Genomic DNA, 25192 nt, shown 5'->3' on the forward strand with positions numbered 1-25192 from the left:
TAAGAATCAAATTTAATAAATAAAAAAGTTGAAGAATAATGAAATTGAAAAAAAAAATCTCTTCAAAGCTAATTTTTTTTCTTTGATTGAAAATACCTTTTTTCTTGACTAAATTTTTTAAAGAATGCCAAACATTGAAAAGCAACGAAAGTGGATTCAGGAAAAAAAAATAACTAAAAAAAAACAAACAAGGTTAAGAAGTTACAAGATGTATTCATATGAGGAATATATATATATATATATATATATGTATCAGTAAGTGTGTCCTAGGAGAATCTTTCCTTGTGTATGCTTGGACAAAGAGAAGCCATTAATCCACCGCACTTGAATTTATCTCTTTTACCTTTTATAAACAAGAACTCACGTGGACCTGCCGCCCATGTGTTTTCGAAGAATCCTAGCCCCAAGGCCAGCAATATAAACAAAGCATTTCCCCCATCACTTCTTCATCGGGTTCGTCGACAACCACACACCAGTCAAGATGGCAATGGCAAAACTAGTTTTAGTCTTAGCCTTCTTCTTTGTCCAATCTCTTACAACCTCCCTAACTCTTCCTCTCCAAGCAACAGCAACAAAATCCTTTGTGTCGCCCATTCAAAAGCACCGTTCTACGCTCCAATACATCATCACTGCGTACCTGCAAACCCCTCCCAAGCAAGCCAAATTACTCGTCGACCTCGCCGCTAGTTTTACATGGGTCAACTGTGACGACAAGTACTTCCATTCCACCACATACAAACACATACCTTGTGATTATCCACTTGCTGATTTGCTAGGTCAACCTGCTTGCCTCGTCAACTGTGTGGATCCGCCAGGTCCTAATTGTGCCAACAATTCTTGCTTGCTCTCTCCTGTAAACCCCATCAAGCCTATCGACTTTACAAGAAGCGACCCCATTGCTGCCGCCCTCATTGACTATTTAGCCTTGCCTGAATTAATAAACGGTTCTTCTCAAGTTGGACCATTGGAAAAAATCCGCAACTTTATCTTCTCCTGTGGTCATACTAGTTATCTCAAAGGCCTGGCTAGAGGTGTTGTTGGCTTAGCAGGTTTTGGCAGATCAAACATCTCCATCCCAGTGCAGATCACTCCACATCTTTTTGCGATTTGCTTGTCAGGTTCAAAATCTCAGCCTGGTGTGGCCTTCTTTGGTTCTAAAGGCCCTTATAACTTCTCGCCGGGCATTGACCTGTCAAGTTCTCTTACTTATACTCCACTCATTGTGAACCCTGTTGGAAAAGACTCCGGAGTTGACAGTAAGATCGCTTCACCTGAATATTACATAGAGTTGACTTCTGTAAGAGTATACAACACGGTGGTGCCACTGAATCAATCCCTCTTAGCCATTAACAGTGAGAATGGTTTTGGAGGGACTACGATCAGCACTGTTGCTCCATATACGAAGTTAGAGAGTTCTATTTACAAAGCTGTTACTAGAGCATTCTTGAAGGCAGCCGCTTCTTCAACTTACAATCTTACTAAAACAACAACGAAACCCATTAAGCCATTCGGTGTCTGCTACACTGCAAGTGACATAAAGATTACAAAGATGGGACCTGTTGTGCCAACCATCGATCTTGTGTTGCATAACAAAGATGTCGTTTGGAAGATCTTTGGATCAAATTCTATGGTTAGGATTGTAAAGAAAGGAGGTGTTGATGTATGGTGCCTGGCTTTTGTGGATGGTGGGGTTAGCACTACCATACGAGGTTCAAATTGGATTGGGAGTCCATCTATCGTGATTGGTGGTCATCAATTGGAGGATAATATGCTGCAATTCGATTTGGAGTCCATGAAATTGGGTTTTAGCTCCTCGATTCTGTCAAAGGGAACTACTTGTTCCAATTTCAAGTTTTCTACCAAGAAAATCTAAAAAGAATGAACCCCGTTTTGTCTCATTTGAATCTTTCTCTACTTTTTGATTGTAAGCTGAACAAGGCTAAAGGAAAGGCCGGAGATTTAGATATATATTTCACAATTTTGTTTCAAAAGTTTGCAACTTGCGATGCATTAGTCATTCACCATTATGTATGATCAAGAAAATGAAAAGGGGACATTCCCCGTCCCTTTCTCCTTTGATCTTTACTTATAATTATAAACTTAGATGTCATTTCTTGAAAGATGAAAATTAAAAACCAAACCGTTAAGTCCAAAATTGTGTTGAAAAACGAAGACAGCTGCTGTCTTTATTCTCCTAATTAACCTAACCTCGTATCAATTGATGAATGCACATACATATTTAATTAACTTCCAAATGTTTATTGATTGATTCAACGCTTTTAAAATTCCAAGTCAACACTTTTACAATTTTGAATATATATTGATATAAGGATATTATAATTTCTAACTATTATAATCTAATAAATATTCTAACTAACTTTAAACAAAGATTATAGTTATATTCTAACACAAATCTTTCTTCTTCTTCTTTTTATCACATATTCCTACTTATACTGGGATTTTAATTAATATGTAACAATCACCTCTTAAAATAAAATTTTTAAACACTAACTTTAACAACAAGGAATTCTCTTCTAAACGAGGGTCTTTATATAGAATTGTTGGTTTTACATCCGATATTTGGCCATGAATCTGAGTTGCAAAAAAATAATCAATCTAATTGTATCATACATTACCGTCATAGTAAAAATTCTTTGTAATCGAGAGTGTACTCTTGTTTATAACCTCTAGCTACAAAGCATGCTTTATATTTAATAATTTCATCAATCTACTTTAATTTTATCTTATACATCCATTTGACACCAATGATCTTTTGTATTTTTGGAATCTTTGTCAATTTTTAAGTGTTGTTTTTCTTAATACATCAATTTCATCATTCATAGACTTTTGCCACTTTATTTTTTTAATAGCATCTTCAAAAGTCATAGAATCATGATATGAGAATAAAGCAAAATGAGTAAGTGGATCATGTAGGCACTTTCCTAACAAGTTGTGATCTTCGACATGAATCTTGATTGGTCTAACTTGTCCAAAAATTAAAAAATTAGTTTGCTAAGATGAAACTTAGTGATATTGTCCAACTTCATTAAGAAATTGCTGAGGATTGTTTGGAGAGGAAATGTAAATCTTCCTATCACTAATTCAATTGAAATGAAAAAAATACAGGAAAAGCACCTACCACAATCTTATAGAAATAAACTTTTAGACTAATAGAATAATCTCATAAAAAGAAACAAGTTTGTTAGCGAATACGAAGCATAATTTGATGAGTATGGATGAAATGTGTTATAAGAAAGGATGATGCAATAACTTTAAGTTTGTTTTTATAAGGCCATCAATGATGATTTTAGGAGAGAAGCTATGCTTTGAGATGTTTCTACTATTGAAAAAGCTTATACCTTAACGAAAGATAATGAGTTAGTTATAAAAAGCAAATAGGTGAAATGTCAAGACCTCTATAGTATCCTTGTTAGGTCTCAGTTAGGGAACAATAGTTTCATATTAGATACTCCACCCCCACAAACCCAACCATAGTAATGCCAACCATGTAAGGAAGAACAAGATAAGAATACTCAATGAGGTTCCTAAAATGAGCTCAAGTATTCAGTCAGTTATACCAATAAATCCCTAGTCATTAAAGAATAAAAGTGTATAAGTGAAGAGAAAGAATATGGTGATCAAGTGTATGAATCTAATCTTGAGGAATTTTAAGATCAAGATGAAATGAATATAAAAGAAGAAGAAGAAGAACTTAACACAACAAGCCCAAATGAGTTGAAAAAGGAGGCTTAAAAAGAGTATGTTGTTTTTATTTTAATTGTAGAGGAAGTTTCAGGAAACTCTCTAATAAAACCACTTAAAAAGTTAAGTATAATACTATAAGGGTTTAAATATATACGTCCTTTTAAAATCCTTAGTTTCTTACCTTTTATGCTTGATACCCAACACTTCAAAGACGTTAAGTGACAAGTTGAGCTCTCTAATCCTATACCACTTATTCATGATGAGAAAGATGAGGATCATTCCAAATTAATAGAAAAATAGGGGTGACCAGCTTCAGACTATATATGGATTATTGGAGATATATTGCAGAACTTTAATCTTATTTTTTATTGAAGTTGACTAGAGCTATACTTGATAGAGTCAGGTTCTTATAATCCTTTGAAAATTTGTAAGGATATCAAACCCAAGATATAGTCCACACTCTTGTTTGATCATATATGATTGATGATAGCCTAACTCTCCACTTTTTGGATGAGAGATTGGGCATAATCAAGTTCATGTTATTGGATTTTATTTGATTCCTTTTATTGAGCTTAATTTATATTGTTTGTTGGACATTTTATCTAAGTGGGTTATAAGCTCAATTATTGGTGGTGTAGGGTTTTGTTAACTATATGTACTCTTTTTACATTATGGATTCTTTCCCCTCTCCTCTCCCGCTCATTCTCTTTTTCTTCCCAGCTCCTTCCTCATCTTTTTTCTTTCTTTTCTCCATTTATTTCTTCAAATCTCTCTTGTCCCACTTCACTTTATTTTATTGATGTGCCTTAATAGATGTATGTTGGAATATTTTTCATTAGCTTCAGTAAAACTAGTGTGGAAGTGATGGGGCTAGTCGATTACACTTCTTTGAGGACATTATACAGGTCCTGAGATGGCTTCGGTCAGCAGAACATTTATACCTTTATGATCATCTACAAATTTTGTTCTTGAGTGCAAATTTTGTTTGTTTTGTGGGGTTTTGGAGATTTTAGATACCACGGTCAATTTCTTTCACTGACCTAGGTCTTTTCCTTTATCTGGAGAAAATTGTTTTCCTTCATTGTCTCCTCAATTACTAATACTATTATTTAACGTGTCATGCTCCTCATGATAAGAAAATAACCCAAAATCTTCAATATGTAGCAATATTACTAAGTTTGGTACCATACGGAGAAGACATAGAAAAATACAGGAAGATTGTATATGATGAATGGTAACGGAGGGATATTCTAGCGAAAAATAGAAAATTGTTTTCCGGTTTCAAGTTTTTGCAATAGAAACATGGTGATTTTAAAGCTGAATAACAACTATTCTTGATGATTAAAATATATCAAACACATCACGCAAGTGTGCCCTACAAGCAATTCATAGAGTGGCAAAATGCCAACATTCTAGCATGAGCTGATTTAAAATGTCAAGTTCTCCAGTGTCCGGAGAACAGGATAGAAAGACATACAGAAACAAAAACAAAGCAAAGCAAAACCACTGGCGCTGTCTTCTTCTCTAAAGCTTGAGTGCCCAGTTATGGGCACTCCGAGGCCCACTTGAAATGCCCTCATAGTATCGGGATTCAAGCTTCTGAGCATTCCAGTCCTTGACAAAGACTGAAAACAATTCTCGTGCAGATTCCGATGTAAGGTCAGAGAAAAACACTTTCTTCTTCTCTTTTAGCCAAGTAGCGAACTCATTATTCTTGGAGAAGTAGTCGTCATTGGACAGTTGAAACTCAGGTTTCTGGAGGAACAAAAGTTTACAGCAGAAATCAGTGAAATGATCTTTAAACTCTACAAAAAAATCTATAAATGCTCACCAACCAAAATCACATTCAAGTTCAAACATATGACACCTGAAATTTCCAAGGTAATTTGTTAACTTTCAACATTTCAAATTTTGACCTGTGTACCTATGATACACTTAGACAGGATGTGCTTGACATAAGATTTTCGTAGTTTTGACTGCTCTAATCAACAACTTCCAATCTAAGTGAACTCTGCCGAGCAGGATACTCCATGCATGGTCTGCATCAAAGATGGCTAAATTAAATGCAACACCTGTTCCAGTCATTTACAGGATTTAGAAATTATTTCCACTTCTGGAATAGGATGCTTCATTGTTTGTCCTATTAAAGTACACCACCATTAACAGCATCCATGTAAGAGATTGAACAAATTTTACACATATAGAGGCCCCAGAATGTCCTAAATTCAAAAGAATTAAAACATTTGCAATTGAAATAGGAAACTGCAGTTGGCTCTTAAATAGGTAGCTTAGTGCCTTCCATGCTTTACAAAAAACAAAGGGCATTTAGAACTATTTCTACTTTGCTCTGTAGGGCCCAATAAATGATGTGTATATTTAGACTTATGTTCCAGTTTGCTGAGTAGACAGGAAGTTCTTCACCAGTCCAAGGATGATGGTTGAGCAAGAGGTGGATACAATTTGCAAGATCAAGTCTCTAGAGCAGTAATTCTAAGCTTTCTCAATGTTACTGAAAGTATCACTGGAACTTGGCTTAATACACTGATTAAATTAAGGGACATTACCAACAAGTATTCTTTACAATATTACGGACATTACACACATGTGGATTGTTTTCCTGTCACATAATTTTGCATCACCAAAAAGTGTATATAGCATTATTACGACCACCCACACGTCTGCTGAGAGGATGAACTAGAATCCCCATTTAGATTTGTTTGCACGTCAGCTTATGTTATGAATTCTAGGTGCCTTTCATTCAAAAACTCATTGCAAGGCCTTAGGATACTTATTTCACATTTTATCCAAGCACCTATTCCTGAGAATATCCTACCATAATAAGAACTGAAAATATCAAAAATCACAATCTACAGCTTGACAAATAAAACACACCCTTCCTTTCAGGTTTAGGTGCATGAGTTGGTAAGGCATAACACCAGTAGCAGCAAAATCAAAACCCTAATTTACTTCCACAAATCACAACATAAGAAAATATCAAAGCTTGCTTCAAGATTACTACAGGCTTAACAAAAATACCAAGTGGCGATCCCCCTTGTGTCGTTTGGTTTTTTGTTTATCCTTAGACTTCTTCTCTGAGGCAATGAATATTAGCAAGGTCAGAACACAACAACAGCATGAAAAATATGTCATGCTTCATAAACTTAAAATACACAAAGAAACTAGAATAGTATAGAGTATACCTTTATCAGAGTGGTGCCTATGAGACTTCTTGTCCTTTCTCTTCTCTTTCTTATCACTCTTTCTACTTCTCCTTCCGTCTCCTTCTTCCTTGTCACTTCTCTGCCTTTTCCTTCTTCCTCCTTCATCTACACAATTTCAATCAAAGCCAAATTCAAAAACAACATAGCAATCCCATCTTTCGTTTGAAACCTTAAAGACCCTGAAAAACCAAACTTTTTTCCCTCCTAATTAGACCACTGACATAATTGAGGTGAGTTTCCATTTTACCCAGTACCCAGAGAAAAAAGGCAACTATAACAATACCAAGCTCTGTTTGGTTGCTGAGAAAATGCAGGAAAACAAACAAATTTCGTGTTTGAGGTCTCATAGAACATAAAATTACAAACTTGTTGGTTCTCAACAAAACTACACGGAAGAATTGAGGTGGGTTTTTCAATTTATTCAAAACTCGTCAAAGAAAACATATTATATCAATTCAAGATCATGCTTTCAATTTTCTTTTTTACCTTCACTTTCTCGAGAAAAAAACAGGAAAAAAAAAATAAAAATATATATATATATATATATATATATAAGAGAACCTTCAGTCGAAGACAGAGAGGAGCTTCTCTTCCTGCTCTTCCTCTTCTCCTTCCTTTCGTCTCCCATTTTCGGCGAAATATGTTTTATTTTTATAAGAGAGAAAAGTGTATATATCAGGACTTCAGGAGAGGAGAATGCAACTGAAATTAGAAAGAATTAATTATAAATTAGCTCCTCTAGTTTTTCTAGTTTAAAAAATAATTAATTAATATTGATCATATTTAATTTAATTTAATAATTTTTTTAAAAATGTTTTTTTATTATTCTTTTCATATCATTTTTTATTTCTTAAAAAATATGAAATAAGAAAAATGACTAAGTTATAAATAGATTTTAACACATAAAAACTAATTAATTATTCTTAAAACCAAAGAAAAAAAACTATTTAATTTAAATACTACATTTATATTTTACAAATAACAAATTTATAATCCTATTTAAAAAGACAACTAAAGTTAAAAGTGAAGCTCATTATGGACCGAAATGAATTAGAGCCGAAATCCTTATGTTGGACTAAAATTTTGAAAAAACTCAGAACTTCTTATCTAAGCTCTCAAATTTCAAAACCCAAAAGTTGCAGAGAAGAATTTGACTCTTTTTATCAGCAATGTACTTTAAACAACTAAACTAAATTTTATATCGTTTATAACTATACTTCAAGTATGCCATTCGTGTTGGCCCGCGCTCCATCATGCGTGGGATAAAAAAAAATTAAATCTAAGTTTGGTTGTAACTACTAAAAAATTACATAATTATTAATTTTAAAATTTATAGAATTAATTGAGGTGTGAAGAATTTGATTTGAACATTCATGTTAATAAAAAAAATAATAAAACAAAAAATTGAATAGGAAGATATTTTCAACCCGTTTCTTGACATTAAAAAAATTAATTATATAAAAAATTGATGTATAGATATAATGAAATAAATTTATAATTATATATATAAATAAATTTAAAAAAATAAGTTGTTAAAAATAACTAAATACTAAATTTGAAAAATTAAAGCAGATGTAGATAAATATATTTTATCTCGCAACATAGGTCATGGATCTAGTTATATTCAATAACTTTATTTTTTTAATTAAATTTTTATTTAATTAAATAATAATAATAATAGACATGCATAGAAAAGTAATTAAATAAAATTAAATGAAAACAATATTGTGTAGGGTTGCTTAAAAAAAACACCTATTGATATTAGAACAAAAACTACCTTGTTTAGCTTTAATACCGTTTTAGAAAAAAATTAGGGGTGAAAGGCAGGAAGGGGAGTATTATGCAAGATAACTTTTTTTTCATATCGTATTATTCTTATAAGAGAGGAAGTTTCATGGTTTCAACGGGTGAATTAGAAGTAAGATCTTAATACTATATATCACTTTGATTACCTAAATGCTCTCCAAAGAAAAATGATGCAGGGCAAGATATAATTCAAGTTAAGTGATTTGGTGAACTTAATTAGAAGAATAATAAAAAGTATCAACATTGATTACCTAAATGCTCACCAAAGAAAAATGATGCAGGGCAAGATATAATTCAAGAAAGAGGAAGAGGAAAGGAAGAAAGAAAAATTAGAAAAGAGGAAAAAGAAAAGAAAAGAAACAGGAGAATAAGAGAAAATGAGAATTTTTTTATTATTCATCAATAAGTTACCATAATGTGAAAGAAACATTTATAAATATTAAAACCTTACACAACCAGTAATTGGGCCAAAGGCTTGAAATGCATTTTGTTTTGGGATGACATCATATTTTTTTTTTTAATAAAATATGTTTTTTTTGTTGTTATTTTGAAATTAATAAATGTTTTTGTGAAAATAATAACTTGATATTTTATTGTTGTTTGTGATTGGATAAATATAATGGACAAAAATAATCGACCCCCAGAGTATATCATGAAAGATACTAAAAGATAATTTGTACTTTTTCAAAACTGATTGACCCTCATAAGTGATATCATGGCTCTATTAAAAATATTGGTGACCAAATCAATTTTGTAAAAAAACCTTTTTGCCAAAATAATTATGAAGAATTGCAATGGTTTTTTTATTTTGAAATTAAATTTGATGTTTGTTCAACACAACGTTTCAACATCTTTTTCAAAAGATGGAAAATAAATTAATCTAGTAACTTCCTCTCTAAGATGACCAAACAAACTTGAACCAAAGACATGAAAAATAAAAAATGTGCAAAAATTCACATCCCATGTATCTCTGGGTCATATTTTAATTATATGCATAATCACATGTAGTGGAGTTGCTAGTCATGGATTCATAAAAACATAGTTCTTTGCAAGTCTAAACTATTATACTAGATGAGAATAAAATTTATTGGTTCTAACTGTTTGTGCTTGAAATGATAAAAATACCATCTTTTTTTATTTCTTTCATGTTTTGAACATATCTCTTGTAGCCTTCATTTAAGCCTGGATAATTTTTTCTTCTCAAAAACCCTAGCTAGGATTACAGTTTATGCTGGGGCAAATAAAAATTCTAAATATCAAGAGTTGATTCTGACTATACTCATGCACCTACACTAGAGGCAAATGAAAATTCAAGAATTGAGAAAAATGGTGAAATCTAAAAGCAAAAGAGCTCGAGAAATCCAAATATTGGGGGGCATGCCTAAATGAAAAACAAAAAAGACCAAGTCAAGGTCAAAACAAAATGAGAATGCCTTACCAAAGCAATAAAAAAAGGGCAAATAAAAAAATCCAACAAAAGGAAAGAAGATTGAAAGACACAATGAGTCAAGTAAATGATAGTGATTCTAAGTCTTTAGAACCTGAAAATACTCTTTAAGCTTGTGAATTCTTTTATTTCATAGCTAAAAGGCGCAACCTGCATTATATGCATTTAAAACGTCATTTATAATTAAGCAAACAACTTGGATTGATAAATAACAATTTTAAAATACAAAGAATTTTTTTACAAGAATTATCACATCACAAAGAAGTTACTCATTATTATTCATGTTGATAAAATGAGTACTAAAAAGAAAACAATTTTTTCTCAAACAAAACTTCAAGCTTTCATTGGAGCATTTTCCACTAAAACCAAAAAAACAGAAGGTCACCTTATCATATACCTTCACCCATTTAAATATCATTTATATAAGAAACCAAATCATTATTTGCCTAAAGCAAGATTAAACCCTTTTGAAATTACAATAAATTCAAAATAAGATTATTTTAAGATAAATTACAATAAATTCAAAATAAGATAAATTTTTATTTTTAAAATATAAAAAATTCATTTCAGTTATAAATAGCCTAACTTTGATCAAACAATTCTTTCCCATCACTACCCTACTAATAGTCAACCAAATAAGCATGAAAGCAACCTTTTAGTGTTGAATGGCGTGCCTTGGGTCATGATTGAAGAAACACCTTTAAAATTACATTTTCATGATTTATTTGCAAAAAATAAACTTAAATGGATAAGGTCCTTGAAATTCACAATTTTATTCCAAAAGAAGAAAATAATTTTCAAACACCGAATGTCATTGACTTTAGATTTACAAAGTTCGTAACAAAAGTGATGTTAACATTTCTTATGAGTCATCGTTAAAAAGTTGAGCATCTAAAGAAGAATATTGTGAACCTTATAAAGGTAATAGATAATATCCAGTTCAACTAGGGGCAAGAAGTCCATTGAAAATAAAAATTAAATGATGATTCAGTAAAATCTATAAAAGTTATGAATAATATTTGACAACAACGAGTGCCTCTTTATGATAGTCAAATGAGTAAGCATAGCCAAATCAGCTGAGACCAATGTTGCTTTTGTGGGAGATGATTAATCGGTGAACTTCATAAATAGTTAGAGAGTAATGCAATGCTTGCGGGGCATCTTCTTAGATAAAAGTTGGTTTATTCTTTGAAAAATGACTATAATTACATGAGTGTATTTTGATGAAAGTTAAAAGAATGCACATGACCAAATATGTTGGGAGTAATTTAAAATGGTCATAATAGATGTTTTGATAAATTCCTTTCGAAAATAAAAGTAATAGAGCATCGTTTCTCTATCCAAATAAATAATGAGTGAGAAATAGTACAAGAATAACAAAATTAAGAGGCACTATTTGACCAGGAGACAACATCACAGTGAAGAGGCACTGTTTGTCACTTTTCACTTAATAATCAACTCAACAAAGCTTCATATATGTTGTGTCAGGTCCAGGCTTTGCAAAAAAGGATAAAAAAAAAAAAAGTCATTTTCACTACCAGTTTGTCACTTTTTTTTTTTTTTTTGCAAGTTTTCTTTTAAATTTTCTTGTTAGGCCACACTCCCAGGCCTCAGAACTTTCACTACTTGTACACTGCTAAAATATACTTGAACCAGCTGCGTTACTTCAGGTCTCAATTAACATGCATTCTACGGTCCGCTACAGGACTAGAGCAACTCTATCTGAAGTAGTAAAAAAAAGAAAAACTTACTATTACAACCACAACATAGCCTTTCTATTGTACAAGAGTAAATAAAAAAACAAAAAAGATTGTACAGGAGTTACAACTTCATAATTTAAAGCTACAACAGGAATAAGTCAGTCTGGTCTGCTGCGGAAGGTTGCAGGTTTGCAATTGTTTCTCCCCCTACTCTGAATTATTCTCATCAAGTACAGATATTGCATTTTGTAGAATATCAGATGCAAGACGAAGTTCCTGCTCAGTTACAGTCAATGGAGGCACAAGTCTCACGACATTTCCTTTTCCAGCAGTTAACACAAGAAGGCCAGAATCTCGACAGGCAGAAACTAGTGGTGAGGCTGGGACATCCAACTCAATTCCAATAATAAACCCAAGACCTCGGATTTCTTTCACATGTGAGTTACTGCCAAGCTTTTGCTGCAAATTTTCTTTCAAGTACAGCCCTTTCTTAGATACACTCGCCAAAAATTCTGGTTTTGAGATTTTCTCCAGAACAGCAAGGGCTGCATTGCAAACAAGGGAACCACCAGCAAATGTACTTCCATGGTCACCATAATTTATAGATGAAGCAACTCTTTCAGTCACCAAAGTGGCACCAATAGGTAGACCTCCAGCAAGTGGTTTTGCGAGTGTCATTATATCTGGGAAGATCCCATAAGCTTCATGGGCCCAGAGGTATCCAGTTCTACCTAAACCACATTGCACCTGCAGAATGAGGAAAACATTCGCACAAGATAAGTCATAAGAAATTTCACCAGTACAAGTAATTAGATGGCAAATGCATTCATGGTTGATAATAAAAAGGCAGTTTGTTTTCTATGAGTCAAATAAAAATGAAGGTTCACAATATGAAGGAAAAGGAAAAGGGAAAGGCAGTGTTTTGATGTTCTAAGCCATCACTGGTCCTCCTACGGTATCATCTAATTAGTTAAGGGTTTTGAAAGATCTGTTCTCCTTGTTTTCTGTCAAGGAAATGATTTTCCGTTTTCTTTCTTTCCATTTTTTTTTCAGGTGCACTTCCATGCAATTCCTGAGTGCTCATATGTGCTGCCAAACTTTAGATGCTCTATTTTTCCATAATAATTCTATTGATCAGGAGAAAAGGAAGAAGAAACAAGCTAATTCTAACTAGTGGCCATCACTACCTTAGTAAATAATAGAATGGCACTTTAGGTTCCAGAGTAATATTGATCTTTAAAATAAAACATTTTGGAAAAGCCAAAGATAGGACTAAATTGTGTGCGCATGCAGAAGTGCATATACATACTAAAATGCAGTTTTCAGACAATTGACACAGCCCACAAATTGAACATTTAATTTTTCTTATTCAGTTGATTACCTCATCAAACACCAGGAGTGCCCCAGCATCATCACAAGCAGTTCGCAAGAACTCCAAAAACACCTTTGTTGCACTATAAATGCCTCCTTCACCTTGGATGGGTTCCACAAAAACTGCAGCAGTTTTCCCATGCCGAATTAATTCTTGTGTAGCCTTTATATTTCCATATTCTACAAAAGTGACTCCAGGCATAACAGGTTCAAAAGGTGATCTGTATTGTTCTTTGCTTGTTAAAGCAAGTGCACCCATTGTCCTGCCATGGAAGCTATTAGTGAAAGATATGAATTCTGTAGCTGGGTCTTTCACGTCAGGGTTTGAGTGTCTTTGGAACTTCCTAGCAAATTTGATAGCTGCTTCATTTGCCTCTGCTCCGGAATTTGTAAAAAACACTCGATCAGCAAACGAGCAATCCACTAGACACTTAGCAAGCTCTACCTGCAGAAACACCATTACTAATTCTTATTTTTTTAAATAAAGACTTTTACCATACCACTTAAACAAATATATGAATACGTCAAATCCCAATATTTTCAAATCCAAACCCGGTAGGCCGGTGGGATTGGGAAAACCAGGAGCTTGTCCAGTTCAAATATCCTTCTAGATGAATCCAGTGCTTAAGACCCGTTCCCATATTGAAAATTTATTTCATATACATCTGGCAACTTACGCCCAAAATCCAAACTTGTTTCCATTTACACTACGTTATTTTTGTAATTTGGTCTTTAAAAAACGTTAAAAGTAACTCTTTTTGACTTTCTTATTAGATTCATCCCTAATCACTTAAACCACATTCACAACAACAATCAACATGGATTTATGTCATGTCCTGGTTCTACCCCTTCAATCCCAATTAAACCTCTAACACCTAAACCCCTGACTTCTCTAGCTTGACCATCAGGCCATCCCAGCAAACCGTCGCATTATCCATTACGTTACTCAGGTTTGATAAACTATCCATTTAATTCCATCTTCAATACATCCATTCCATTCTCTTGTACTAAATATACTGTCCAAATAATACTTTTTAGAGCTCTAATGCCCCATTTCAAGAAGTACGAAACCAATGTGCTTTGCTTGAACTAACTTGAGCCCATTCTTTCAATACTTCATATCTCCTAAAAGCTCCTCAATTCACCATTTTCACGACCTACACACCCGCTTCACACAAGATAAAAAAAGAAATTTCCAGAATTCAACCTTCCTAACATTTCCCACACTTTCTTAGCATCCAAACAAGAGCCATTTCAAAGAATTCAACTTTCTTACACTATCCCAAATTTCCTCAAAATGTGGGATCCCGTAAACATATACACATTTCCCACTCACTGAAATTTCTAAAAAGACAAAAAAAAAAAGTGCTGAAAACATGAAAAGAAGAAGAAGAAGAAGAAGAAACCTAACCTGAGGAACAGAATAGTAGACATTGCTAACATGAGTCAAAACATGAGCTTGATCAGCAACAGCCTTAACCCAATCAGGATCACAGTGTCCTAAAGCATTAACAGCAATCCCTGAAGTCATGTCCAAATACTCACGCCCTTCAATATCATACAATTTACAACCTTTGCCACTCACCAAAACAACAGGCGCTCTCCCGTATGTCCCTACCATTACCTTCCCTTCTAGCTCCATCACTTCTTTGCTGTTTTGGGCTGTTGCTTTTCTTGAAATATCTGGCGCATTCACGTCTACATTGAGGCATGATGATGTCAGTGATTTTCTGCCGTTGATTTTGATCACTTGGGGATAGAGTTTGTGTGGAGTGGAGAGCCAACGGTGGTGAGTGAGTGAATGAGAAACTATGGGATTTGATGAAATGTGAATAGAATTCATTCGTCTTCCTTTTCTGGGTTGTTTTGCTGTGTAATTTACAGGGAGAGAAAATTGTATTGGGCAGTGGCGGCTGCCTCTCTGTGTTTCCTTAACTGAATACACGAAAAGGAAAGATTTGAAGAGTGATTACTGAATTGGAGCTTGTTTAAACCTTTATATATATATATAGGCCTACACTAGTAATTATTTAAGTCTCCTCTTCGAATTATTGTAGCCCCTCTGATCCACATCGATTTCTTTTTTGTATTTTTATCCTTCGATATTTTATATTTTGTTTTTTTAGCTTTTATCTTTTTAATCTGGTCATTTGATATTGTAATAATTTAGTAGCAGAGTTTTTTTTGTCATTTCTTGGGGTGTCAGAAATATTTCTCTACTTGTTTAATTTAATAACATAAAATTTTATTTTATTGGTTTATAGCCAATAAAATTTTTGGAACCAAATTTGAAGCTTTGAAAAATATTAAATGCATGAAAAGGGGAAAAACTCAGGTTAATTAATTTTTAATTTTATCCTTTTGAATTTGGTTTTTTTAGAAATTGACTGAATGGTTTATTTTAATTGCCTAGATATAGAAATCTCTTAATATTGAGGAAAACTTTTGGTGCTTTGTTTGCCAAAATAAAACTAAATTATGTTGATTTAGAGCAATTAAAGATTTATGGACTAAATTTGGTACTAAAACAAATATAGGAAATTGAAGTTAACAACTTGGTGAAGATTGGCTGACTCGTGCAATACACATGCCAACAAGTTAAGGAAGCCACGATGCTCTAGCATTGCATGCGGTTTTTCTAGTGCTGAAACACTACCTTCAACAGTTGCATTGGAAGTGGCATGATGTGGTCCTTTGTCCAGGCATGTCCCTTGATTCTCGATGCCATGTCTTCGGCAACACTTTCTTTCTTCTTTCCCTTTTTCTTTATACTCTCCTCGTAATTCGCATTGATCTATCTAAAATTTAGAATTATCCTTCATTTTATTATCATTTTAAATTCTGACCTTATTCTTTTGGATGCTATTTTTTTTGGCGTTGTATGTTGCCGAGGGTGTCAAAACTTGTCGGGTTGGCAAGGTCTGATTTTAACCTTAGGTTGTCAACACGGTTCGAGTAAGGAGTTGCATCTGATTGGTGAGTTATTGAAGGTCTAGCTAGGTAGAAGTGTTCATTGTAACAAGTAGATTTGTCTTGAAAATGTCAAAAATAAGTTTTATAAATTGATGGGTTTTTGATTAGTTTTCCATGGATGGTGCCAATTAATGAGCCTTAGAATCCAGGATGCTTAGGAATAAGGCTGATGTGTTGGAGAATTTGGTTGAGCTCTTGGTTCAAACAATCTGGTTTATTATCCCTAGTCAAGGTGTTTGATAACTTGATATGGAAAGCCTAAAGCGTTGATAACTGGTAGCAGGTGATATATGGTAAGTCAAGGTAATCGGTACCTACAAGAGATCCTTTTTGATGGTCGTAGGGACTATCTAATGGTAAAGTCAGTAACTTTGAAGAGAGATAAAATGCAATGACATTTTATTAAGATAAACTCTGAAAATATATATGCTAAAAATGTTAAGAATAAAGAAATTATGAACTTTGACTTAAAAGATTCATAATATATTTATAGCCCATGAATCTTGTCTTTTTATGAAAAGGAGGGGCTAAAGTGTAATTTCACTTTTTATGATATTTTGAGTTGTATTATACTCAAAATAATATACATTGAATCAATATAAAATACTAAGGGACTCGTGTGGGGTCTCAAAAAAATCTCTGGCAAGTGTTAGGCTCGGGCCAGTTAAAGGTGAAAAATGAATCCAAGCACATTATCTAGACCCAAACATATTGGACTCGGGGTGTGCTTCCGAGCCCAAACATGTTGGGCTTAAGCATGAAAGCCCAAGTCCATAGGGTGTTGGAGTGCATGCTCAGCCTGCTGGGCATGCCACACCTACACTGGGTGGTGGAGTGCACGCCCGAGCATGAGTGGTATTTTTTGCCTGTTTTTTCCTCCCACCTCCTTATTTCTACCTTTTCACTTAACCTCCACCTTTCTCTCTCTACCTTCTTCTCTCTCATATTCTATCTCTTTTCCTTCTTTTTTTTTTATGGTTGGAATATTCGAGAACAGCTACTTTCTCCGTACATTGAAATCCAGTAAGCCTTTCTCTCCTCTCTCATAAAAATAGGATTGAAAATATAAAAAATAAAATTTGATACTAAAATTGAATTTGGGACAACTAAAGGGATCGATCATCCTATAACTGAAAAGGTGGGGGGACTTAATAAACTTTCCATGTAAAATTTAAAGTCACCACCTATTTTACCTGCTCTTTTCACTTTGGTTATCTGTCTTTCAATCCAACTCTTTCCTTAAAAAAACAACAATTGAGTGATAATTTGAGTTCAAAATGGTTTAATTGTGCAAAAAAATGTTTGGGTTCGAGTAACAAACTAAAAATTTAGAAAAACAATTATTATTTCAATACACAATGATGTGTAGGATGGTGAACAATAAAAATGCTATAGTGGTTTTCCCACGAGGCTTAGTTTTTACTAGCTATTTGACTCATGCTTAAATGTGGGTCGAATATTTTTTTTTTTAATAGTGTACATGTAGATTTTTATGACATGTTTTAGTATATAAAAAACAATCTCAAGTGGAATTTAAAAAGTTCATGCATTTATCTAATTAAATAAATTAAGAATTATTTATGAAAAAGAATTATCAATTTTGTTTTCTTTTTTCTTTTTCGTTTGATTAAGAGGACCAACAGGCCTTTGGCAACTCAAGTACCAAATTTGCCTGATTGCTTGTTAACCAGGGGGAAGCAACCCAAAATTGATTCATGAGGAAAAAACTTATGTCCCACCAAAAAAAAAAGAAAAATTACTAAAAGAAATGGCATGTTTGAAGCAAGTACAGCCGAATATATAGCTTCAAAGAAAAAACAAAAGCGAAGTGTAATTCAATTACTAGCTAATTATTCAAAGAAACAACATCAGGCATGATCCCTACACTAGGAATTTAATTTCCTACTTTACGAGCAAAATTAGAGAACATGCCTGATGTTGCCGAAGATAACTAGGGTTGACAATGTACGCAGTTTCTCTATGTTTCTCACACGTAGTTTTGGCTAACCTGAAAAACTACAAGACGTTGCCGAAGATAACTAGGGTTGACCTTGTTTTTTTTTTAAAAAAAAAAAAACAGCGTGACATCTTGTGTTTATGCTGTTTTTACTCCTAGGACGACTCTATTTCTATCTATTGGATATGATTTGACTCATAAATAGATTAAATTAATTATTAGTCATGTTCTTTATTTGGAGCTAAGTTTGGATAATTTGCCGAATGTAATATATATGCTGATTTTATAAAATTGAATTCAAGTCTTCTCATGTCTATTGAAACAAGATATTTGAGCGGATCGCATCAGAGATTATATTGTTTGATTTACTAGTTATTTAAATAACTGAAAAATGTATTTTTGAAATAAATGTTCATATTCAATTTGAAATGTTTCCTCTTTGGAATAGCTTCTATTCTTTATACTTGTTATTTTGTAGCTGTGGACTCTAGTTTTAGTAAGTCAAATATTTCATACGTGGGGATAAGAGAAATAAATCGAACATATTAAAGTGAAAAAATTGACTGAATTCTTGGAATACAAAAACCACTAATAGGTTGTTACATTTAACCAAAAATCTAACACAAAAAGGCAAGATTTATATTTCATGTTTTGTTATTTAGGCTACAGCCCACCTTAGCCTTGTAAACGGCTCCGCCCTTGCTTACATATTTTTTTTTCGTGTCTCCCTCTGTGTTTTCCATTGATGGCCTTATTGACAATATATATCTTGTATGCTTTCAACAGAATTAGAATTACTTAAGATAGCAGCCTATTAATTCCTTTTCATCTTTGATCAATTGTTTCTTCACTTTCTTTTCATAAACAAAAAAGAAACTCACCCTTAAGTTGAAAGAAGTGCTGAGGGAAATGGACCAAGAATCGGGTGCAACACAGGATTCTCGACAGGTAATTGATTATATTTGCATGAGACTAATACGTTTTGGTGAATTTTGTATGCAGTTCTTTGCTTTCCATTTGTTTCTTAAGAGAGTGAAAGAGATTGTGTCTGGCTATGGAGTTCTTGTTGTGGTTTTTTTTATGCAGACTCTGGGATATGCATTTTTCAGCTCAGCAGTGGGTTTTCTATTTTCATATCACTATTCTTTTAATTATTATTCTTATAATAATTTTTTCTTTTTCTGTCTTCCTTTTAGTTTCAATGCCATATTCCCAATTTCTTTTGGTATTCAGTTTTGGGGAAGAGAAATCACTGCTTTCTTTGGCCTTCATAACCTTTTTGGTCCCTAGTCCTTGTTTTTTCTTTCCCTGAATTTAGATGCTAAAATGTTGAATTATCCAGCTTCATAATTTAGTACTTGAATTTGGATACTTTCCTTTCCGTTGCTTCCATCAATAGATTCAATACCGTGACTACTGTAGCATTTGATTAATATTTCAACTTGTAAATACTTTTGACTTACTGGCAGAAGTTCTACAAAACCACTCTATTACTTGCCTACCAGACTTTTGGTGTTGTTTATGGCGATCTCTGCACATCCCCCATCTATGTCTACAAGAGTTCATTCTCTGGTGAATTACAAATTTATGAGAGGAACCATGAAATCTTTGGGGTACTTTCTATAGTTTTCTGGACTTTGACAATCATCCCTCTTTGCAAGTATATGATAATTGTGCTAGGAGCAAATGACAATGGAGAAGGTGCTCACAATGATCTATCCATTATATTGTATTAATCATCATATTAATGTAAGTGGTTTGATGCTCATTTCTTGTCAAGAGCCTATCTTTTCCAGGTGGAACCTTCGCATTGTACTCGTTACTCTGCCGACATTCCAGAATGGGCCTTCTGAATAGTTCTCATCTGGAACATGAATTTGTAACTTGTTATGATTCTAATGTATCCACAAAGGAGACAAGAGCTAGCTTGGTTATAAAGGAATTCTTCAACAAGCATCGTAGTTCGCGTGTTGTTTTGCTGCTAGTTGTTCTGCTTGGGACTAGCATGGTCATTGGTGATGGAATCCCGACACCAGCAATGTCTGGTATGTTTCCTGATCCGATTAGAATTGTATTTATTTAATTGCGCTGCCTTTATGCATTTGCTGATTCTCATGGATTCCTTGTTTTTATTTTGCAGTCCTATCTGCAGTCTATGGAATCCAAATTAAGGATCCAGATTTACATGAGAGTAAGTTATGATCCTAATTCGATTGATAAAAGATCACGTCAAAATCTTTAGCCAGTTTCTGACGTGTTCGTATGTGCCAGATTATACTGTTGCCATTGCCTGCGTGATCTTAGTTGGCGTTTTTGCACTTCAGCATTGCGGAACACATAGAATTGGGTTTCTTTTTTCACCAATTTTGATTGCTTGGTTGCTGTGCATCAGTGGGGTTGGCATTTACAACATATCCCATTGGAACCCTGACGTTGTCAAAGCTCTATCACCATACTATATCTACAACTTTTTTAAGAAAACTGGGAAAGCTGGTTGGTGTTCATTAGGAGGCATTGTTCTCTGTGCTACAGGTTGGTTCTAAAGGAGAAAATATTCAAAAAAAAATTATGTTGCTGTGTTGGATTTCTCTTTTGGTGATCCAATTTATTAGTCTATCAGGTGCAGAAGCAATGTTTGCTGATCTTGGACATTTCTCAGAGCTTTCTGTTAGGGTAATTGTTCTTTGATTTCCTGATATTATAAGCTATTGAAGGGGTAGACATGGAAATTGACTTGTTCATGCATCTTTCAAACAGATTGCATTTACAGGACTCGTTTACCCTTGCTTGGTTCTGGCTTATATGGGTGAAGCCGCTTACCTCTCCAGGAACAGAGGTGATCTTCAGAGTAGTTTCTACAAGGCAGTCCCTGGTAACTCTTAATAAAACATCTTCCCTTTTTTTTTTTTTAAAAAAAAAAATAAGTTTAATCGGTCTTATCTCCTATGCTTTCAGATGCCAATTTTTGCCAGTATTTATCATCGCCACTCTTGCAACGGTGGTGGGAAGCCAAGCAATAATATCAGCCATTTTCTCCATCATTAGTCAGTGTAGGGCACTCAATTGCTTTCCACGAGTAAAGATAGTGCACACATCAAATAATATCCATGGACAGATCTACATACCAGAGGTGAATTGGGTATTGATGATTTTATGCCTTGCTGTTGTTGCTGGATTTACAGAGGCATATGGTTTGTGTTACCTCACTCTGTTGAGCTGTGTTGCCTTTCTGTTTGTGTTCATATGTATATATATTGCAAATGAGATATTTAATGTTGATATTGTGTCGGCAGGTCTGGCAGTAATCACAGTGATGTTAGTCACAACCTTGTTGATGTTTCTGATCATTAGTACCGTGTGGAAGAAACATGTTTTTCTAGCATTCCTTTTCGTAGTGATTTTTGGATTTGTGGAATTGTCCTATTTCGATGCTGGCCTCGCTAAATTACACAAAGGAGGCTGGTTTCCCCTTGTTGTTTCTGCAGTAGTTTCGTCTCTGATGTCGATATGGCATTATGGGACTCTCAAAAAACAGGCGTACAAGGTTAGCTTGGACTGCCTCTTGAGGCTTGGACCATGCATGGGAATAGCAACGGTTCCTGGAGTCTGCCTAGTTTATTACCTCTGCTGTCCCGCCAATGTTGGCACATTTTGTCCCCAACTTTCCTGCATTCCATCAGATTCCTATCTTTGTAACCATTCAGTCTCGGTCTTTGATTGTTCCAAAAGTTCCGGTCAGTGATCGTTTACATGTTTCTAGGATTGGCCCGCCAGAGCTCCCTTCACTCCCCCCCCCCCCCCACCCCACCAACTCATTAATTGTTATTGCTGTTTTCAACTCATCAAAGCTCGTGACTCATTGATAGCGAGTCCTTGACTCTTCTCTCTCTCACTACTGTTAGGTATGGATACAAGGACATCAGGGACAGCTATGCCTTTGAAACCCAACTGATTGAAAAGATATCAGAGTTCTTGAAACGTTATTTGAGTAGCAAACAAATGGTAGTGATCGAGCAGTCATTGCATGGTGCGAAAACACGGAGAAGTGGAGAATTGCGGTTCCAATGTCAAGAAGCAAGTGAAGATGTAAATGAACTCATGGAGGCAGAGGAAGCTGGTGTGGTTTACATGATAGGACATACTTGTGTCATATCCAACGAGGCATCATGTATACTGAAGAAGTTTGTCATTAACGTTGTGTACGGATTTCTTAGACGCCATAGCCGGAGCCCTGCAGCGAGCGTTCAAGCAGGTCTGAAAATTGTAAACATAATTTTTACCAACTGTATCTTGTGTATACAGGGTGGAGATTGTAACAAATGTTATATATAGAAGAAGCTTGAACAATGAAAATATTGTTGTCTGAAATAAATTAAGATATTATTGTGTTTTCTAATTATTGGTTTGTTTAAGGTTTAAAAAAAGTTTTTCTAAGTAAAAAGATCTTTATCTTATCAAGTTAAAGCCTAATTATTTTAATGACAAAATATAAAAGTAAAAAAAAAAAAAAAAACTGTCTTTTTATTTGATATCAGAAATATATCTTATATATATATAAGTTTATAATCCCGAAAATTAACATAAACAAATAAATTGTTTTGATGTTTTTGAAATATAAACCAAGTTCTAATGGATAATCATAAACTGGTTATGATACCCATTGACTGATTTTTATATTCTTGTGATACGTTCTCCCTATATACAACAATTCCCTTATTCAGACTCTTAAACCAATTAGAATTGCTAGTGACCAAAATACCAGGTGGCGACTCCATCTTTTTTTTTACTAATAAGAAACAAGAATTCCTTATTCTTTCTCCATTACTAGAGAGATCCCGACCCTAGACGACAATCGTCGTGACGCCACACACATGCAATTGAATGACAACTCTACTAGGGAAGCATGTGGACTAAGCTTTATTTTTTTTTATCTGAGTGTTGTGTTTTACATTATTTGATCTGTATTTATTTTCAACATGTCATATGTAAAAATTTGTTTATTTGCTTTAATTTTTGTACAAATTATTCATGCATTGTATAATTAATTCCTTCATGCATCACTTGTTTTGAGAGCACACATAAACTTCTAGGTTAGGTGAGGGGTTAGCGATTTGCCTTATGATTATTGATCAGAGTTTAGATATGTGAAACACTCTACTCATATTCGAGTGTTTGCTTGGTAAAAGTGGGCATACATGATTTAACCATTCCTTATAGTGCCTCCATGCTGTCTTTACAAAGAACATCACGAGGAAGATCTGAGATCCTTTTTTAAACCAAGTAGAAGACCTACTTGTATTTACTTAATGACTAGAACCTGCTTATAGGTAAATACTCTCAAATGTTTGATTCACTCAAAAAGGCTAATCTATACATGATATACATCCTCGTAAGCATTGATACACAAACATGTTTTTAGTTTTAATTGTCATAATCAAAGGAGTGAAATACAAGTTCCCATTTAAAGCAAATTTATAACACAAGATCCAAAAAGAAGCTAATGGAGAACGAATAACGTGCACACTTAGAAGCTAAACATTAAAAGCAAATGAAGAGCCTTAAGGGAGACATTACAAGGCTAACTAGCCTACTTGAGCAAGCATTAAGGATAAGGTTTGTGGAAGCTTCAAATACCCCAAGAGTAGTAACCCCTTATCTAACAACTATAACTTCATTCCAATAAAATTTGGGCCTCGATGGAACAACTACGAGAAACTAGTTCGTGGCCTCTCATGCATCCCATATGTTTTCACCATTAAGCTACCTCCTCTAGTAGGTTTAACTAGAGAAGAAGCTCTGAAAGAGAATCTTGTAGACAAGGCTTATGATAAAAAGGATGAAATTAAAAGAAAAAATGAAGGTAATTGAGAGCTCTAATCTATATGTCCCTATTAAAACAATCAGAATGTGCTTAATGCTTAATATTTAGGATGGTTCTTTGGGTTTGCTTAGTTTTTATAAATATTTTTAATTTCACCCCGTATGATTTTTTTTAATCTTTAAAATTTAGTTCTTATTCTTTTAATTGATATTTATTTTATTTAGTAAATTGCATCCTCATTGGTTTTTTCTATCAAATTTTATCTCTTTTTTTTTTTTTTGGTGTTTTAGCATGTTGTTTATCAATATTTTTCTATCAATCTCATCCTTCAAAATTAAATTAGTTGAAATTATGCTTCTTGATTGAATTGAGTTAAAAAAATATCACGGGATATAACTTTTAGAGATTAGATTAGGTTTAAAAGGTTTTTCGGGTTTTTTCTATTTTTTTTCTTATTATTATTTTTTTCTTTTATTAAATTTTTTTTTTCCAGTTTGATTTTATTGGGTTAGCCCTCATTAGGATTTTTCCCGTCAAATTTTAGCCCCTTTATTTTTTTGTTGTTTGTTTTTTTAAAAAAGTTTTTTTATTTTTTTTCAACGATGACATCTTTCAAAATTAAATTAGATGACATTTAAGTTTCTTGATTGAATTAGAATCCATGATTTAACAAGTTGCAAGTTTCTTAGAGTAGACTAAGTCTAGGAAGTTTACCTGGTTTGCTTGATCCCCCTTCTTTTTTTTTAAAGCTGATGTTTTCTATTTAATTTTTTTTGGAGTTTGACTTTCTTTCTTTTTTCAAATTTCCTTCAATTAGGTTAGCATTGAGTAATTTAATCATCTAAATAGACTCAGATGTGGAATTTTTTTTGTTGGTTTTTTTTATCAATTTATTTATTATCTTCATTGTTATTTTTTTCATATTATTTAAATTGCCAATTTAACTAATAACTTGAGATTTAAATTTTTTTAACCTATCGTTTTCTTATATTAAAAAAATTAAATTTGTTGTCCCTGTGACGACATGTTGGCGAGGTATCTAAGTGACAACTATTACAAAACTATATTTTAGCCCTGTTTGTTTGCTGAATAATAGTTTTCTTGGAAAGTAAATTATTTTTTGATGTTTGGTAGTATTATAGAAAATAAGTTCGAAAACACTTTCCAGTGTTTAGTTATGTATGAAAAATG

General features: G+C 33.5%; 4 protein-coding genes across 4 annotated transcripts; 2 read left to right on the forward strand and 2 right to left on the reverse strand.

Annotated features, from left to right (window-relative positions):
* The first annotated feature begins 417 nt into the window (after positions 1 to 417).
* LOC118054089 (probable aspartic proteinase GIP1) lies at positions 418 to 2077 on the forward strand. Its single transcript, XM_035065532.2, has one exon. The coding sequence runs from the start codon at positions 482 to 484 to the stop codon at positions 1871 to 1873; it is 1392 nt and encodes a 463-aa protein (XP_034921423.1). The 5' UTR covers positions 418 to 481; the 3' UTR covers positions 1874 to 2077.
* A 2934-nt stretch (positions 2078 to 5011) lies between these two features.
* On the reverse strand, positions 5012 to 7648 carry LOC118054084 (uncharacterized). Its single transcript, XM_035065528.2, has 4 exons — positions 7488 to 7648; positions 6906 to 7031; positions 6742 to 6797; positions 5012 to 5460 (listed from the first exon to the last, which is right to left on the reverse strand). Exons 1-4 carry the CDS (start codon positions 7552 to 7554, stop codon positions 5230 to 5232), a joined length of 480 nt encoding a protein of 159 aa, XP_034921419.1. The 5' UTR covers positions 7555 to 7648; the 3' UTR covers positions 5012 to 5229.
* A 4254-nt stretch (positions 7649 to 11902) lies between these two features.
* Positions 11903 to 15240, reverse strand: LOC118054083 (acetylornithine aminotransferase, mitochondrial). Its single transcript, XM_035065527.2, has 3 exons — positions 14662 to 15240; positions 13261 to 13695; positions 11903 to 12626 (listed from the first exon to the last, which is right to left on the reverse strand). The coding sequence occupies exons 1-3, from the start codon at positions 15091 to 15093 to the stop codon at positions 12087 to 12089; spliced, it is 1407 nt and encodes a 468-aa protein (XP_034921418.1). The 5' UTR covers positions 15094 to 15240; the 3' UTR covers positions 11903 to 12086.
* Positions 15241 to 19089: 3849 nt separating this feature from the next.
* On the forward strand, positions 19090 to 21963 carry LOC118054072 (probable potassium transporter 13). The gene is made up of 9 exons (XM_073409393.1): positions 19090 to 19128; positions 19183 to 19251; positions 19650 to 19881; positions 19977 to 20225; positions 20321 to 20371; positions 20452 to 20712; positions 20801 to 20853; positions 20938 to 21052; positions 21136 to 21963. The coding sequence occupies exons 1-9, from the start codon at positions 19090 to 19092 to the stop codon at positions 21198 to 21200; spliced, it is 1134 nt and encodes a 377-aa protein (XP_073265494.1). The 3' UTR covers positions 21201 to 21963.
* The last annotated feature ends 3229 nt before the right edge of the window (positions 21964 to 25192 follow it).

This window comes from Populus alba, chromosome 5 (genome assembly GCF_005239225.2).
Source record: "Populus alba chromosome 5, ASM523922v2, whole genome shotgun sequence".
Classification (NCBI taxonomy): Eukaryota; Viridiplantae; Streptophyta; class Magnoliopsida; order Malpighiales; family Salicaceae; genus Populus; species Populus alba.

Excerpts from the sequence above, each read along its gene's own strand:
- LOC118054089 (XM_035065532.2), top strand. The coding sequence starts at position 482 with ATGGCAATGGCAAAACTAGTTTTAGTCTTAGCCTTCTTCTTTGTCCAA.
- LOC118054084 (XM_035065528.2), bottom strand. The coding sequence starts at position 7,554 with ATGGGAGACGAAAGGAAGGAGAAGAGGAAGAGCAGGAAGAGAAGCTCC. Across the intron at positions 7,032-7,487 it reads CTCTCTGTCTTCGACTGAAG|ATGAAGGAGGAAGAAGGAAA; the intron begins GTTCTCTTATAT and ends GAAATTGTGTAG. Across the intron at positions 5,461-6,741 it reads ACAAGGGGGATCGCCACTTG|AAACCTGAGTTTCAACTGTC; the intron begins GTATTTTTGTTA and ends TTGTTCCTCCAG.
- LOC118054083 (XM_035065527.2), bottom strand. The coding sequence starts at position 15,093 with ATGAATTCTATTCACATTTCATCAAATCCCATAGTTTCTCATTCACTC. Across the intron at positions 13,696-14,661 it reads TCTACTATTCTGTTCCTCAG|GTAGAGCTTGCTAAGTGTCT; the intron begins GTTAGGTTTCTT and ends GTGTTTCTGCAG. Across the intron at positions 12,627-13,260 it reads CACTCCTGGTGTTTGATGAG|GTGCAATGTGGTTTAGGTAG; the intron begins GTAATCAACTGA and ends CTCATTCTGCAG.
- LOC118054072 (XM_073409393.1), top strand. The coding sequence starts at position 19,090 with ATGGACCAAGAATCGGGTGCAACACAGGATTCTCGACAG. Across the intron at positions 19,252-19,649 it reads GCTATGGAGTTCTTGTTGTG|AAGTTCTACAAAACCACTCT; the intron begins GTTTTTTTTATG and ends ACTTACTGGCAG. Across the intron at positions 21,053-21,135 it reads TTTCTACAAGGCAGTCCCTG|ATGCCAATTTTTGCCAGTAT; the intron begins GTAACTCTTAAT and ends CTATGCTTTCAG.